Here is an 18,291-nt window from a genome sequence, read left to right as displayed (position 1 = left end):
CAGGATACTGAAGGACGTCGGCTCATGATCATTTCTCTAATCTTGACATACACACAAACCCTCCCCCCTTCAATCAGACTGCATTTAAACTGAACGTGAAGCAGTTTCCTGAAGTGAGGTGACATTTCCATTTTGATCCCAGAAAACAAGATTTTAGGATGTTAGAATCACAGGCAGGTCCCCGTTGCACCACACTTTTGTTTGTGGCTGGTAATGGGCAATCCAACTACCAGGCCCAAAGGGACACAAACATAATAGTTTGTCTTACAAAATGATACACTTATATTCATTTACCCATTCAAAAAGGCAGTAGATTTTTAAAAACTTATTAGCTCCTTTTGCCAGCATCAACCTGCTATACAGAATTACAAAGACTATATATTACACACAAAAAACTATGTTAACAGAACATTACTGAAGTTGCAAACTCAAGTACACTTTGCAAGGAGGTTTCATGGATATTTGCTGACGGCAGAATAATGGTGAGACTCAGGGTTCCTAGGTTCCATTCCAGGCTCTGGAGGGGAGTGTGTTCTAGTGGGCACGGACTCTTCTGTTCATTCCCCACCATGCTTGACTCCTACCCTGTCCCCTCCTCCAACCTCTTCCCCACTCTTGGTTTCTTGTCCCAGTCCTATTCTCCTTAAGTACCCAGTCCCAATCTCCACTTCTCAGGCTCCTCCTCCTCGCCCAGCCAGTCCTAGTCTCCTCCTCCAGGTTCACTGTCCAGTCCCAATCTTCTCCCTGCACCCGAGTGCCAGTCTCCTTTCCCAGCTAATACCAGTTTCTCCCCGCCCACTTTTTTTTTTTTTTTTTTTTAAGTTTGCAGGAGCTGGTAGGGAGCAGTGTTCTGAGAGAGAAGCAGAGCCTTTGATCACAGCAGAGCCCTGATTAGGGGACAGGACTTCCCTGATTAGGGGAGCCTATAAAGACAGTCAAGCAACCAGTCAGCGACACAGGAGCCAGCAAACAGAGCTAGAATCAGGGGAGTTTGAGTGGGAGTTTGGAGAAAGGGAGTGTGTGGTGTTCTGGTTTTGTTTTTGTGTGTGTGTGTTTGTGTTTCCCTTTTTTCTCCGGGACAGGCGCTTAAGAGGGAAGCTATGACAGCTACGGAGGCAGCAGTGGCAGTGACCCAAGGAATGGAAGAGGCAATGAAGATGACTGGATGTGAAAACTGTGGCATGTACGTTACCCTGGAGCGAGTACTGAAAAGAGCTTCTTTTGTATGAAGTGCCACCTGATAGAGCTGATGGAGGAGAAGATCTGAGGTTTGGAGATGCAGATAGAAACTATAGTTGAGTTTTGAAAGGGATTCGAGCAGATGATGGAGGAAGGAAGGAGAGAGGAGGCTGAAGGGAAAACTCAAGACTCACAGATGCAAGCGGGACTGAAGAACTCTGAGGGAAGACTGCTGGGTGAGGAAAGTGGCCAGTGGAAGCATGTGACTATGAGAACCAGGCAGAGGAAAAGACCGGATAGTGAAGGAGAAACAGAGCTCAGGAACAGGTTTGCTGAGTTGGAAAATTAAGAAGGACACAGCAACAGTAACAGAAAATGGGAGAACAAGGGAGAAGAGAAGAGCAACAAGTCCTACAAGAAGAGGGGAAGAGTCAACGGAGACAGCCAGAGTTCTGCGTCCCAGGAGGATACAGGATGACTCACAGAAGATGGCAAGTGAGAACAAAAGACAAGAGGTCTTGCAACCAGAAAGATCAGAAGGGGGGAAGGCTGGAGAATCGCACCAACACCAGGAAGAGGCAGTCTACGTGACTGGGGACTCCCTACTAAGAAGAACAGACGGGCCTGTCACCAGAGCTGATCCGGAGAACAGAAGGGTGTGCTGTCTGCCAGGAGCCAAGATACGGGATGTGGACCTGAGGCTTAAGAGGATTATAATGGCAGCTGTAAAGAATCCACTGATTGCCCTTCACATGGGAGCAAATGATACAGCTAAATTCTTGCTGGAACACATTAAGGCAGACTATGCCAGGCTGGGGAAGACTCTTAAAGAAATGGAGGCTCAGATGACCTTCCGTGGGATTCTGCCTGTCCCTAGAGGAGGAGAGTGAAGGCGAGACACAATTATGATGAGCAACAGATGGCTCAGACCGTGGTGCTATAAGGAGGACTCTGGGATGTTCGACCATTGTGAGGCAGTCATGGACAGAGGACAGTTCTCATGGGATGGACTCCACCTGAATGGGAAAGCAAATAGACTTCTGGGATGGGGCTGGCGTAACTGATTAAAAAGCTTTAAACTAGGAATTCAGGGGAGATGCTCATGTAATCTCCACGCCTGATTCTAACACTGAGTGGTCGGAAAATCAAGTAAGAGAGGTTACAGCAACAGAGAAAGGAACAACAGAGGGTAGGAGAATGGACATCAAGAGGAAAGACAGTGTCACTGGTATTGGAACTAACAGTCGGGTAGGTGATACTGGCAGTAGAATGACTGTACCTAATTGAGTGAGGAATATGGATGAAGCTGAGCAAAAACAACTGAGATGTCTGGACACCAATTCAAGGAGCCTTAGTAACAAAACAGAGGAACTAGAACTATTGGTGCAGGAAGTGAAACCAGATATTATAGGAATAACAGAAACATGGTGGAATAGTAGTGATGTCTGTAGCACAGCTATTGAAGGGTATGTGCTGTTCAGAAAAGACAGAAATAAAGGTAAGGGTGGTGGAATAGAATTGCATATTAATGAGGAGGTACACTGTAAAGAAATTAGAAGTGATGGAATGGATAAAACAGAATCTGTTTGGGTCAAAATCACTTTGGGGAAGAAAGGTAACAAAGGCTCCCCCGGGATAGTGCTTGGGGTCTGCTAGAGACCCCCGTGATCCAATCTGGATATGGACAGAGATCTCTTTAATATTTTTAATGAAATAAATACTACTGGGAGTTGTGTGATTATGGGAGACTTTAATTTCCCAGACACAGATTGGGGGACAAGTATTATGAATAATGGTAGGGCCTGGATATTCCTGGATGTGACAGCTGACAGATTTCTTCACCAAACAGTCTCTGACCCTACAAGAGGTGATGCCATCTTAGGTTTAGTATTGGTAAGTAGCAAGGACCTCATAGAACTGGCTGTAGAGGACAGCTAATTCAGCTAATTGCAACTAGGGTCCTTGATTGCAAAAGGGCAAACCTAAAAAAAGTAAGGGAATTCGTTAGGGAAGTAGACTGGACTGAAGAACTCAAGTCAAGGATCTGAATGTGGAGGAGGCTTGGAATTGCTTTAAGTCAAAGTTACAGAACCTATCTCAAGCCTGCATCCCAAGCAAGGGGAAAAATTCATAGGGGAGGGTTGCAGATCAAACTGGATGAGCAAGCTTCTCAAACAGGCGATTCAGAGAAAGCCCAAAGCCTACAAGAAATGGAAGATGGGAAGAATCAGCAAGGAAAGCTATCCCTTGGAGGTCAGAGCGTGTAGGGGAAAAGTGAGAAGTACCAAAAGCCAAGTGGGTTAGACCTTGTAAAGGAAATTAAAACTAATAGTAAACGGTTCTTTAGCCATATAAAGAAAAATGAAACAAGGAAAGAAGAAGGGGGACTGCTAAGCACTGAGAATGGAATGGAGATTAAAGATCTAGGCATGGCCCAAGACCTAAACAAATACTTTGCCTCCGTTTTTAATAAGGGTAATGACGAGCTTAGGTGTAGTGGCAGGGTGGCTAATGGAAATGAGCTTACAGAAGTAGCAATTCCATCTGAGATGGAAGTCAAACTCAAACAGCTTAATGGGATCCACTTGGAGGGAGGGGGGGAGAGGGGGCAGATAATCTGCATCCAAGAATATTAAAGGAACTGGCACATGACATTGCAAGACCAATACCAAGGATTTTTAATGAATCCATAAACTCAGGGGGCATACCCTATGATGGGAGAATTGCTAATATACCTCTATCATATCCCCTCTTAGTCTCCTCTTTTACAAGCTGAAAAGTCCTAGCCTCTTTAATCTCTCCTCATATGGGACCCGTTCCAAACCCCTAATCATTTTAGTTTCCCATTTCTGAACCTTTTCTAGTGCCAGTATAACTTTTTTGAGATGAGGAGACCACATCTATACGCAGTATTCAAGATGTGGGCGTACCATGGATTTATATAAGGGCAATAAGATATTCTCCGTCTTATTCTCTATCTTTTTTTAAATGATTCCTAACATCCTGTTTGCTTTTTTGACTGCCGCTGCACGCTGCGTGGACGTCTTCAGAGAACTATCCACCATGACTCCAAGATCTCTTTCCTGATTAGTTGTAGCTAAATTAGCCCCCATCATATTGTATGTATAGTTGAGGTTATTTTTTCCAATGTGCATTACTTTACATTTAACCACATTAAATTTCATTTGCCATTTTGTTGCCCAACCACTTAGTTTTGTGAGATCTTTTTGAAGTTCTTCACAGTCTGCTTTCATCTTAACTATCTTGAGCAGTCTAGTATCATCTGCAAACTTTTCCACCTCACTGTTTACCCCTTTCTCCAGATCATTTATGAATAAGTTGAATAGGATTGGTCCTAGGACTTACCCTTGGGGAACACCACTAGTTACCCCTTTGCATTCTGAAAATTTATCATTTATTCCTACCCTTTGTTCCCTGTCTTTTAACCAGTTCTCAATCCATGAAAGGATCTTCCCTCTTATCCCATGACAACTTAATTGAGGGACCCTGTCAAAGGCTTTCTGGAAATCTAAGTACAGTATGTCCACTGGATCCCCATTGTCCACATGTTTGTTGACCCAGACAAACTGGAGAAATGGTCTGAAGTAATGAAATGCAATAAGGACAAATGCAAAGTACTCTACTTAGGAAGGAACAATCAGTTGCACACATACAAAATGGGAAATGACTGCCTAGGAAGGAGTACTGTGGAAAGGGATCTGGGGGTCATAGTGGATCACAAGATAAATATGAGTCAATAGCATAACGCTGTTGCAAAAAAATCGAAAATCATTCTAGGATGTATTAGCAGGAGTGTTGTAAGCAAGACACGAGAAGTAATTCTTCCGCTCTACTCCACGCTGATAAGGCCTCAACTGGAGTATTTTGTCCAATTCTGGACACCACATTTCAGGAAAGATGTGAACAAATTGGAAAGAGTCCAGAGAAGAGTGACAAAAATGATTCTAGGTCTAGAAAACATGACCTATGAGGGAAGATTGAAAAAATTGGGGTGGTTTAGTCTGGAAAAAGAGAAGACTGAGAGGGGACATAACAGTTTTCAAGTACGTAAAAGGTTGTTACAAGGAGGAGGGAGAAAAATTGTTCTCCTTAACCTCTGAGGATAGGACAAGAAGCAATGGGCTTAAATTGCAGCAAGGGCGGTTTAGGTTGGATATTAGGAAAAACTTCCTAACCATCAGGGTGGTTAAGCACTGAAATAAATTGTCTAGGGAGTTTGTGAAATCTCCATCATTGGCGGTTTTTAAGAGCAGGTTAGACAAACACCTGTCAGAAATGGTCTAGATAATACTGATTCCTGCCATGAGTGCAGGGGACTGGACTAGATAACCTCGCAAGGCATCTTTTAAAAAGTGGAAGTCACAACCTAGTGAGGTAAATAGAAAGGAGCATAAACACTGTCAAATTAAGTGTAAAAATGTAATAAGAAAAGCCAAAGAGGAGTTTGAAGAACAGCTAGCCAAAAACTCAAAAGGTAATAACAAAATGTTTTTTTAAGTACATCAGAAGCAGGAAGCCTGCTAAACAACCAGTGGGGCCCCTGGACGATCGAGATACAAAAGGAGCACTTAAAGATGATAAAGTCATTGCAGAGAAACTCAATGAATTCTTTGCTTCAGTCTTCACGGCTGAAGCCGTGAAGTTCTATCAGTTCTATGATTCTATGACCCCTTCAAGAACTCTAATAGATTAGTAAGACATGCTTTCCCTTTACAGAAACCATGTTGACTTTTGCGCAACAATTTATGTTCTTCTAGGTGTCTGACAATTTTATTCTTCGCTATTGTTTCAACTAATTTTCCCGGTACTGACGTTAGACTTACCAGTCTGTAATTGCCAGGATCACCTCTAGAGCCCTTTTTAAATATTGGCATTACATTAGCTATCTTCCAGTCATTGGGTACAGAAGCCGATTTAAAGGACAGGTTACAAACCATAGTTAATAGTTCTGCAATTTCACATTTGAGTTCTTTCAGAACTCTTGGGTGAATGCCATCTGGTCCTGGTGACTTGTTACTATTAAATTTATCAATTAATTCAAAAACCTCCTCTAGTGACACTTCAATCTGTGACAATTCCTCAGATTTGTCACCTACAAAGGATGGCTTAGGTTTGGGAATCTCCCTAACACCCTCAGCTGTGAAGACTGAAGCAAAGAATTCATTGAGTTTCTCTGCAATGACTTTATCATCTTTAAGTGCTCCTTTTGTATCTCGATCGTCCAGGGGCCCCACTGGTTGTTTAGCAGGCTTCCTGCTTCTGATGTACTTAAAAAAACATTTTGTTATTACCTTTTGAGTTTTTGGCTAGCTGTTCTTCAAACTCCTCTTTGGCTTTTCTTATTACATTTTTACACTTAATTTGACAGTGTTTATGCTCCTTTCTATTTACCTCACTAGGTTGTGACTTCCACTTTTTAAAAGATGCCTTTTTATCTCTCACTGCTTCTTTTACATGGCTGTTAAGCCACAGTGGCTCTTTTTTAGTTCTTTTACTGTGTTTTTTAATTTGGGGTATACATTTAAGTTGGGCCTTTATTATGGTGTCTTTGAAAACTGTCCATGCAGCTTGCAGGGATTTCACTTTAGTCACTGTACCTTTTAATTTCTGTCTAACTAACCTCCTCATTTTTGCATAGTTCCCCTTTCTGAAATTAAATGCCACAGTGTTGGGCTGTTGAGGTGTTCTTCCCACCACAGGAATGTTAAATGTTGTTATATTATGGTCACTATTTCCAAGCGGTCCTGTTATAGTTACCGCTAAGAGAAAGAAGTTAAGGAAATATAGGTAAACAGTAATTAGGATAAAATACAACATGGTTTTGCAAAAGGTAGATCATGCCAGACCAACCTGATCTCTTTAAGAAGATAACTGCTTTTGTAGACAAAGGAAATGCAGTAAATCTAACCTACCCGGATGTCAGTAAGGCATTTGATACAGCTCCACATGGGAAATTATTACTTCAATTGGAGAACATGGGGATCAGTATGAGAACTGAAAGGTGAATATGGAAATGATTAAAGGGGAGACTATAATGGGTCATACTGAAAGGTGAACTGTCAGGTTGGAGGGAGGTCACTAGTGGAGTTCTTCAGGGACTGGTCTTGGGACCAATCTTATTTAACATTTCCATTCATGACCTTGGCACAAAAAGTGGGAACGTGCTAATAAAATTTGCAGATGACACAAAGTAGGAAGGTACTAAAATGGTCCCTTCTGGCCTTGAAGTCAATGAGTCTATGTTCTTAGTATCCTTGCCCAGCCTGTCCCAGTTCTTCTCTCCCAGCATTTTGTCTGATCTGTCTGTCCCATCTCCCTACCACTGGCTCCCAGTCCGCCCCAGCTCCTTGTCCAAGTCTCTTCCCCAGCAAGTCCGAGTTCTCCCCCAAGACCTTAGCTCCTTGTCTGAACACCCCCCAACCCACTATTCTAAGCCCCAGTCTCCTGGTCCATACGGTCCATCTCTTTCTCTTCCTCCAACAGCTCTTCGGCCAATCCCAATATTCCCTGCCCAACCAACTGGTTCCCAAATCTCCCACCATTTTCCTCATAGGTTTAAAGTCCCAGTCTCGCCCCAGCTCCCAGTCCCGTTGCCCAATCAGTCCCAGCCTCCGCCACGGCAGCTCCCAGTCCCAGTCTCCTTGCCTAGCCAGTCTCAGTCTCCACCCTCCCAGTGCCAGTCTCTCTTCCTTCAGTTCCCGTTTCACTATGCTCCTTTACCCAGTCTACTCCTTTCCCTCCCCCAGGTCCGGCTTTTGTCTCCTGTGCACTCAAATATTACTTGTAAATGGAGATTCTTTATGATGCATGGTCCCTATCTGTACTCCACACATGGGTGTGCATGCACCCCATGCGCCTGAGATTGGAGATTTCTAGCAAGTAGTGTCCATTTGTCGGCATTTGCACAGTTGTTCTCCTCATTCTCCAAACTGAGGGTATAAGGAGTAGTGTGAAACGATGTCACACAGTTCCTCTTTTTACTGTAAATCCAGTCATGATCTGCAGCAGAGGGCGGGCAGCAGAATACAGATAGGGACCAGACATCTCGAAGAACCTCCAAGTTACACGTAAGGAACCTCCATTTCTTCTTCAAGTGCTGCAGGTGGGTGACTGGCACGCAATAGTCAAACAGGAGGGGGTGCAAGATGCAGGTGGCATAGGTGCCTGTAATACTGAAGTCCCCACAGCTGTCTTCACAGAAGAGGTCTGGACTAATGCATAAAGTTTCCTGAAGTATGAACAGAACTCCAGGTAGCCGCCCTACAAATGTCCAGTATAGGCACCTCTCAAAGAGATGCTGTACAAGTTGCTTGTGCTCCAGGGGAGTGGGCCCTGACCTCCTGCGGGGGAGGAAGAAGTGCCAGTAGATAACAAAGAATAGTGCAGTCACAGAGGCACTTACAGAGTCTCTGTGTAGATAATGCTTATCCTTTTGTTCGCTCCACTCAAGCAACAAATAGTCTAGGCATTTTCCAAAGCCCACTGGACATTGAGAGAATGATGTCTTCTCTCCTCAACGGAACCATGACGTTTTGGAAGGAATAAGTGATCAGGTTGATTCATGTGATTACCTTGGAGATGAATTTTAAGTGGACACGAAGGGATACCTGACTCCTTATGAAATGTAATATATGTTGGGTCTTCCATAAGTGCTCTCAGTTCACTCACTCTTTTGGCTCCTGCAATGGTGACTAGGAAGGTAACCTTCATAGAGAGGTAGGAAATGGAGCAGGTGGCTGGCGGTTCAAAGGGAGGTCTAGTAAGTACTGAAAGATCAAGATTAGGATCCCATTGAGGTGTTGGTTTTACCACGGTGGGAAAGTTCTAATGAGGCCGTTCCGGAATCTGGTGGTTGTTGTATGAGTAAAAACAGTACAGCCCTCAAGTGGAGAACAGAAGGCACTGATTGCTGCAACATGGACCCACAGCAAGCTAATGGAAAGGCCTGACATCTTGAGAGTATGTAGGTAGCCTAAAATAAAAGGAATTCCCACGGATTCCAGGGCTAATTGGTGCTGCTGTGTCTGTTCAGCTTGGAAAAGATATGATAGAGGTCTATAAAACCATGAATGATGTGGAGAAATTGAATAGGGAACAGTTATTTACCCCTTCACATAACACAAGAACCAGGGGTCACCCAATGAAATTAACAGGCACTTAGTGCAGGGGACTGGACTAGGTGACTCTCGAGGTCCTTTCCAGTCGTACGATTCTATGAAACTGTTTCCTCCTCCACGCTGTCTGGTTGGCAGCAAGGGCTTCATTCATAGCATAGGCGAGACAGGTTCCTTGCTCTCTGTGCCGGGCACCACCGTGACCTGTAGCAGCTGGAAGCAGCCATTACAGGGGAAACCTGGTTTTACTCCTATATCCCTGGACTGGAGCATGCTCAGTTGCTCTGTGAGGATGGTGCACGGTGCACATGCAGTCTGGTCAACACTAGGAGCAGTGAGAGGATGGAGCATGCTCAGTGAGGACAGAATCTTCAGTGATTTAACTACTAAAATCAGAGAGGTCTCTACTGAGCATGTGTGAACTGAGATTCTTCCACGGTTTATAACTTGCCTGCATTTGGTTACATTCGCACAGATACAGCACAAGCATATCTCTGACTCAAAGGCCAGCCCCTGCTAAATTTCAAGTCCACGTTCCAAAATATGGAGACACTAGAGCTGTTCAAAGAAAAGGTCTGAAGATTTTTTTTTTTTTAAATATGGGCAAAACAATATTTTCCATAGCCTCATTCTCAGAAATGGTTGAACCAGTTTGCTGAAATTTTAAAAAAATCAGCCCAAGGCAGACACCCAAAATGAAAAATTTCAGCCCAAATGGTTAAAATATCATAAAATTATACGCAACTGGAAGCAGGGTCTTATATTGGAAAATGTTGATAGATTCACAGAGTTTAAGGACAAAAGTGACCATTATATGTTCTAGTCTGACCTCCTGTCTATCACAAGCCATTAAATTTCACCCTGAGTTATTGAGCTCAATAACTTGTGGTTCAATAAAGCAAAACTTATCTTTGGTTAAAGTACAACTTCCAAAAAGGCATCCAGTCTTTATCTGAAGACATCAAGAGCTGGAGAATCCACCATTTCCCTTGGTAGTTCCAGTGATTAATCATCCTCACTGTTAAAAATCGGTGTCTTATTCGTGATCTGAATTTGTCTAGCTTCAGGTTCCAGCCATTGGTTCTTGTTCTGCCTTTCTGCGATAGATTAAAGAGCTCTTTAGGACCTAGTATTTTCTCCCCATAAGGGTACTTACTCACTTTAATCAAGTCTCTGCTCTATCTTCTTTTTGATAAACTAAACAGAATGAGCTCACAAGCCCTCCAATCATTTTTGTGGCTCTTTTCTGCACCCCCTCCAATTTTTAAACATCCTTTTACAAATGTGGATGCCAGAACTGGATGGACTACTTCAGTATCAGTCTCAACAATGCCATATAAAGAGGTAAAATCACCATCTCTTGTTTACATCCTGAAAGGATATTAGCCCTTTTCGCCACAGTATCACACTGTAATCTCATGGTCAGTTGCTTGTCCGCTATTATCCCTAGATCTTTTTCAGAGTCACTGCTTTCTAGGATCTAGTCCCCCATTCTGCAAGTATGGCCTGCATTCCTCGTTCCTAGATGTATCACTTTGCATTTGGCTGCATTAATATGCATTTTGTTTGCATGGGCCCAGCTTACCAAGCCATCCAGATCACTTGGTAGGACTGCCCTTCATCATCACTATTGACCACTCTGCCAATCTTTGTGTCATCTGCAAACTTCATCAGCAGTGATTTTATATTTACTTCCAGATCATCAATGAAAATGTTGACTAGAGTTGGGCCTAGTACCAATCCTTGCAGAACCCCTCCTGCCGCTGAGAATTCCCTACTGATCAATACTCTTTGAGATCTGCCAGTTCTTAATCCATTTAATGTGACTATGTGGGGCTACTGTCAGAAAGCCTGACCACGAAGAATCGGAGGAGGTATCCATAGCAGCTACAGAAACTTAGGGTAAACAATTACCCTGCTCTACAAAAGGGATGTGAGCCAGAGTTTTTGCTAGTGATTTTAATGGACATGGCCTGGGGGAGCTGGATGAGATAAAACACCTTCTATTTAACTTGGAAACATGTCCTTTGCCTCAGTTTTCATAGAGTCACAGGACTTAAGGCCAGAAGGGACCATTTTGATCTGACCTCCCAGAAGACACAGGCCAGGGAACCTCCCCCAGTGAATTCTGCATCTAGTCCAATAACTTCTGTTGGAGCTAGAGCATATCCAGCCCAAAGACTTCAAGCACTGGAGAATCCACCCCACCCCTAAGTAAACTGTTCCCGTGGGAGAGAGCTCCTCCAGTGGTGGAGTTGAAAGCAATGCAGGAGATGCAGTGGTGCATCTCAGAGGAGTTATCGCAGTTCCCAAGGCTCAGGGTACTCTCCTAGACTTTGGAGCCTGCTGTTTCAAGTCTGTATTTTGGAGGGCACGGCATGTAACAGACCTATGCCTAAAGAATAGAACAGATAGCATCTGTCTAAGGGAAAGTAAAAAGCACAAGTGGATCAGAATTATCCAAAGGCCTAACCAAACTCTGGGCATAGAGAGAGACATACTGTCCCTATAAGGTAACATCAACAAAAAGTTTAAGTCTTTTATTACCTTCCAATGAATGGAGTCCCTTTTCTTTGGCAGTCTCATACACGCTGTTGAATTCATCTCCGAGGTTTGCGTCAGCACCAGCTGCAAGCAGGATCTTTACCACACTGTTATAAAATATAATGAGAGCAGGATCATCAAGAAAGTTTCTCAAAGAGATCAGAAGGAATATCAGGAACTAGACACCTTCAGACTTTGCAAAGGAAAAAAATCTCAAGGCACATAAGGTGGGAAGAGTACTCACCAAAAAATTTGCTGCCAGCAAAGGAAAGTTTAAAAAAAAAAACGACAGTGCTTAGCAATATTAATAATCCAATCATAAGACGACTGGACTGAGGAGGCATTCGGAGAAGTGGGCTGCTCTGTAGATCCACATGTGTTGTGAAATATCTCTATGTTCGACAGAGGCCAAGTCCAAAACATCTGCACAGAAGTGACTGAGTGCCATGCACTACATTTCCAGTGCACTGGACTGGACGGCCATCCCATAATTCACTCGTAACAGTTGAAATGCAGCCAAGACACACCCAGCAGCCAAACATCTGATGTCAGACTAGCCAGGCCCCTGTAAAGGATGGATCTCACAGGAGCCTAAGGAAAGCAAAATTCAGTTATGTTGTTGTTACATATTTCTAAGGCACTAGTCACCCTAGCATCTGGGCTTCTTTTACATCTAAGACAACAAATGCATGGGCCTCCAATACCTGGCACAACCGAAGCTCAGTAAGGAAGCTGTGGGGTGGCAAGGTGGCCTATAGATTATCTAGACTCCCACCCTTCGATATGGCGCTTTCACTTGAGACTTGTACTTTGCCTGGACACAACCAAATGAGTCGGCCCTTGAAATGGAAACTCTCCTGCATCCAAGGTCGGATACGAAAAGCATGGATCAGTCCTTAGCCCTTTTCTGCCATCACAAGGGAAGGACCCACCTGAGTAGCCCAACAATAGATTTCAATTGCTTTCATTTTATTGTGCATTGAAAGTGAAACATGTAACTACTAACTGAAGCTATGCCATAGGAGCGTTTTCCTGGGGATCCGACAACTGGTGTGAAATGATCAGTGGAAAGAGTCTTGCGCATGGGATGCAGCTCAGTAGCTGGAAGGACTTTTAAAACGCTATTTTATTTTTTGAAGTTCAGGAGACAACTGTTAAAACAAACTGTTTTAATATGAACACCGATGAAGAATTTGGGGAGAACACTCCAGGAGGCGAGAGAGAGGGAAGAGAAAACAACGATGATGAAAGCACAGGGTGAGACTATGAGGTATGGTTTTGTTTGCAGATCCTCAGTGAACTGAATTTGGTGATCACAATAGGCCAGTGTCCCTTATCACAAAAAACACAGTTATAATTGACAATACTTGTCACCTTTGGTGGCAGTCCCAAGATAGAGGTTGAGGAAGAGAAATAATCAGATTCTCATCGCCCCTAAAGGTAGTGGTGAGGCATATTGGTAGGGCAGTGAAGAGGGTTGGGGAATCTCCCACTGCTTCTGCTTGTCTGGAGACATTGGACTCTAGTCTCCAGAGCTGTCCAAACTGTCACCATTCAGCAAAAAAAAAAAAAAAAAAAAAAAAGACAGGCTAGATTTGGTACAGAAGGCCTCTGTGTTTCTGAACCAAACAGCCATCAGGCAAGAATTAGATTTCTTACCGTTTCTGAAAGCAGCTTGAAGCCGGTTATTCTTTTTCCTGGGTTCAGGCATTCCATGGCAACCAGCCAGTAAAATGTTATACAGTATTCATCACAGGCGAGATAGCTTACAGGCTGGCAGAGGTTCTTGACTATGCGCACCACAGATTGACTGACATGCATCTGCAGGCTGCATCTTGTCAAGTCACATTTTAAATTTACCTGAAGTTCCTCTCCCATTTACCCCTTTACAGTAAATACAATTAGCAGAATGGAAGGCAGGTGTTTTGTATTTTCAATAAGATACATTAGCAGAGGTGTATTTCTTGCCTTCCACAATTCAAGTCTCGATTGCGTATAAAGTCCAATTTAGTGGACTGAGCACAAAGTTGCGAGTCAGGAGACCTATGTTCTCAACTATATCACTGATTTCTTGTGAGATTGTAGGGACTTCATTATGTTCACATTTTCAGAAGTGGCTTCAGTTTTGAGTCTGTTTTTTCAAGAGGTGCCTAGCATCTACATCTCCCAGATTTCAAATGAAGCTATGGGTGTTCGACTCTTCTGAAATCCATGCCCCCATGTTGCTGAAACAGAGTATTCAAGATTAAAATGGTCTCCTGAATCAGTGACCTGTCCTCTGCATTAGTTACCACTTCCCCTAATTTTTGTGTCATCTGTAAACTTTAACAGCAATGATTTTATGTTTTCTTCCAGTTCATTGATAAAAATGTTAAACAGCTAAGAACCGATCCCTGCGGGATCCCACTAGAAACATCTATTCTATGATGATTCCCCATTTACAATAATATTTTGAGTCCTACCAGTTAGCCAGCTTTTAATCCATTTATTGTGTGCCATTCTAATTTTTTAATCAAGATGTGCAGTACCAAGACAAACATCTTATAGAAGTCTCTGTATATTACACCAACACTATTACTTTTATCAATCAAACTTGTAATCTCATAAAAAAATCAAGTTAGTTTGACAGAATCTATTTTCCATAAATCCATGTTGATTGGCATGAATTACATAATCCTCCTTTAATTCTTTATTAATTGAATCCCGTATCAACCGACCCATTATCTTGCCCACGGTCAATGTCCGACTGACAAGCCTAAGGGGCATCCTGTTTTCCCTTTTTAAATATAGGCACAATATTAGCTTTCTTCCATGTTCTGGAAATTCTCCAGTGTTCCAAGACTTATATAAAATCAACTTTAACAGTCCAATCAGCTCACAGGCCAGCTCTTTTAAAACTCTTGGATGCAGGTCATCTAGACCACTGATTTAAAAAGGTCTGTCTTTAGGAGCTGCTGTTAAACATCCTCCTGAGATACTACTGGAATGGAAAGAGTGTTGTCGTCATCATCATCTTCAGATAAGACTATCTTTGTTCTTTTTCCCAAATCCAGAGCCAGAATATTTATTGAACACTTTTGGCTTTTCAGTATTATTATTGATAACTCTATCATTTCCATCTAGTAATGGACCAATTCCTTTGTTAGGATTCTTTCTGTTCTTAATATACTTAAACTCCTTCTTATTGTCCTTAACTCTGCTAGCCATAGATTTCTTCTTGCGTCCCTTTACTTCCCGCATCAATTTCCTACAATTCCTAGCTTTTGATTTATATTAATTACTATCAACTTCCCCTTTCTTCCATTTGTTTAAACAGCACAGTTTCTTCCTCAGCTGTGGGATTGTGGCTTCTAATAAAGTGTTCTTAAATAATTCTCAGTATCATTCACGTTTTTCTGATTAGATCCTTCTTCCCAGCTGATTTGGCTCATAATTGTTTTGAGCTTTGTGAAATTGGCCCTTTTAAAGCATCAAGTATATATATTTTTGATTTGGACTTTACTCTGTTGGCACATTGTAAATGTGACCAAGAAGTCATGTTCACTTGTACCAAAGTTACCATTTTTAATTATGTGCTCAGTTTCTTCTCTGTCAAGATGAGGTCTAATATGCAATTCCCTGAGGTTGGATGCAACACTTTTTGAGTTAGGAAATTGTCATCTGTAGTATCACGCATGTGGTTGGATTAGATGACCACAGTGGCCCCTTCTGGCCCTTAATATACAAACTCATGAATCATTTCTAAACGCAGAGCAGATTGCCTTCAGTACACTGATGATATACAAGTGTGTCTTTATTGTCCTGTGGATTCTATATTTGAAGGACAGTTTGGAGGAGATGTCCATCTGGATGTGCAACTGTCACCTTGTTCTCAGTCTTCAGTAAACAGGTACCAGACAGGAGTCATGGATACCAGAGGGTTCTTTCCTCTTTTGGGTCCCCTGTTCAAAGGTAGCGAGCCAGTTTAAAGATACCAGCATTATCTTCAACCACACCCTTACCATGGAAAACCCCAAGTCTGAGACAAAGGTACAAAATCTGTGACGGGGGGGGGTTTCATTTGTGCAATTTGCACTACTATTCTGTCACAGCCACACACACCAGATCAATTACTGCAACTCTCTCTCTCAGCAGGGCTTCCAGCAGTGCCTCTCTGATATTTGCAGCTTGTCCAGAATGCTCCAAGCTGGTACTGTTGCAATTTAAAGCCCTCAGCAATGAAGGTTCTGGCTACATTCAAGTCCTCCTCTTCAGCCTTGTCCTGAAGGGTAGCTGCACTCAAAGACTGCCTGGTTTTTAAGGGTCCCCACTACTGTAGTTAAATTGACGGGCCATGACATATCCTAGGGTCCATCCTCTCCATCTTAAGAATAAAAAAAACCCACTTTAAGAAGAATGAGCCCAAGTTCCAGTATGGGACTTGAACCCACAACCTTCTAGCCCAGAGTGGAGAGACAGCCACCGAATGAGTCATACGGCTAACACATAAACAATGACTCATAACTTCCTTGGCAACTCCCGCCATCAGCTTTTCCCTTCTCCCTGGCTGTGTTTGTTGAGCGTTCTTCCCAGGCTCTTGATCCACCATCAACCTCTGTGTTCTCAGCAACTCTTAGGAATGAAGAGAAAGAACCTTCCTAACTCAGACCAGGAGAGTTTTCTTGATGTTTGTTTTCATAAAAACATCAAAGAGCTACAGAGAGGCAGTGCTGAATAGTGGTGAGAGCAGGAGGACATGGAGACAGAACTCCTGGGTTCTGTTCTGTACAGCTGTCTGCTTCATTTTCCCCATCTGTAAGTATGTAGCCACACTTCTCTACCTCATAAGGCTGCTGGGAGGCTGAACAGTTCATAAAATAGCGGCACGAGTCACTACTGGGAGTCTAACCTTAACTCTAACGTATGGTAGTACAGAACCCTGTCCCAAGACGACAGCTCTGATACAGTATGTCACACATTCCAAATCAATTCCCATCCGACTGCTGTAAAAAGGAAGTGAAAAGAGCTTGCTGGTCTCAACTCAAAAGGACAATCGCCTGTTGTACGATCAGCCTCTCTATCCAATCATCCTTCAATCTAACCTCCTCCTTCTGTGACATGCGGTCCCCTCCAGGCAACTAATGTCACCGAATTTTCCTTCGCAGAGCCAGCCAGACATTTCTGGAATCACAAGTATTGACTGCACCTGTCCAATTTGCAGGTAATAAGACATTCAAGCAAAGTAGCCTTTGCTAATAGTGCAGTGATAGTGCAATGGAAATACAGAAGTCGCCAAACTCATCAACAAAGCATGTGAACATAATCAGAGGAAATAAGGCAACCTGAAAATGTATATAAAATTGTATATAGTTTTTTATATACATATAACAAGGTTGCAGTATGGGCTAGTGGTCAGAGGAAGGGAACAGGGCCAGGAGTCCTGGGTTCTCTTGCCTGCTGTCACTGAGTCACTGGGTGACAATGAGCAAAACACTACCCCTCTGGCCCTCAGTTTCCACATCTGTAAAAAGGGGGTAATTCTTTCCTTCCTCTGAGGGGAGTTGTGAGGCTTTAATTAAGCTTTATAGACCATTATGAGATCCACTGATGACAGTGCAGTGCGGAACGGCAGAGGGGAAAGGACATTCCATCATTATGTGTGCCCTGTTCTTTCTTCTGCACCAGCTCACAATTATTATTGGTAAGTGAGTCAGTGCAAAGGCTGTGATTTAAATCCAGGATTCCCCTCACCTTGTTTTATGATGTACCTCTTGTTGATTCCCTCCATCAGGCTCCTGGGTGGCTCTGGTAGAGTACTACTCTCCCATCAGCGAGGTGGTGTGCTCGGAAGAGGCCTGCAGTATGCCTGAGCTGTAAAGGCAGGCTTTCCTCAATAACCCTAACCCTCATCAAGCCCTGGCTTTAATTTGCTGATCGAGTTTTAATTTGATCAGAGACAGAGGCTGTTCATCTGTGCAAATATAAATCTAAATTGACCCTGGTGATGACTCAGAGGGCAATGCTTAACTAAAGTTCACTGGGCAGTTCAATCGATTGCAGTAAGTGCTTTCTGCTTTTAGAGGCTGGGCCAGCATATTGTTAAGAAAAAAAGAGCAAGGCACCTGGGGTGAGAGAGCTGGTCTTGGCTGGGTCTGCCCCGCAAACCTACCAACGCTCAGGCAGCTGGAGTTGGTGAACCAAGAAGGGCAGTGATCCTAGTGACCGGGAGTTACAAAACACAATGCAAGGGCTTCAAGGGATTTTGATGAGGGGCAGTGCTGGGCTTTAGTGGAAGCCGCAAGTCCTGCTGGACACAAAGAGGATCCCTAGAATAGTTATATCTTAACTTTCTGTAGAACTCAGCATGGGAATAGAGGGGTGGTTGTAAGGAAAGAGCAGTTACTTACCTTCTCGTAACTGTGATTCCTTAAGATGTTGTCGTCCGTGTGGACCC

At 43.2% G+C, this 18,291-nt stretch overlaps 1 protein-coding gene across 1 annotated transcript in view; it reads right to left on the bottom strand.

Moving 5' to 3' along the window:
• The window catches only part of CLPB (ClpB family mitochondrial disaggregase), a 140,097-nt gene that overhangs the window by 96,130 nt on the left and 25,676 nt on the right, over positions 1-18,291 (bottom strand). Inside the window, exon 4 of the mRNA XM_065423387.1 lies at positions 11,862-11,965. Within this exon, the coding sequence (XP_065279459.1) occupies positions 11,862-11,965 (104 nt within the window). The remainder of the gene's footprint in view (positions 1-11,861; positions 11,966-18,291) is intronic.

The sequence above is a fragment of the Emys orbicularis genome, chromosome 1, assembly GCF_028017835.1.
Source record: "Emys orbicularis isolate rEmyOrb1 chromosome 1, rEmyOrb1.hap1, whole genome shotgun sequence".
Classification (NCBI taxonomy): Eukaryota; Metazoa; Chordata; order Testudines; family Emydidae; genus Emys; species Emys orbicularis.
This window is presented reverse-complemented; position numbering and strand designations above follow the sequence as displayed.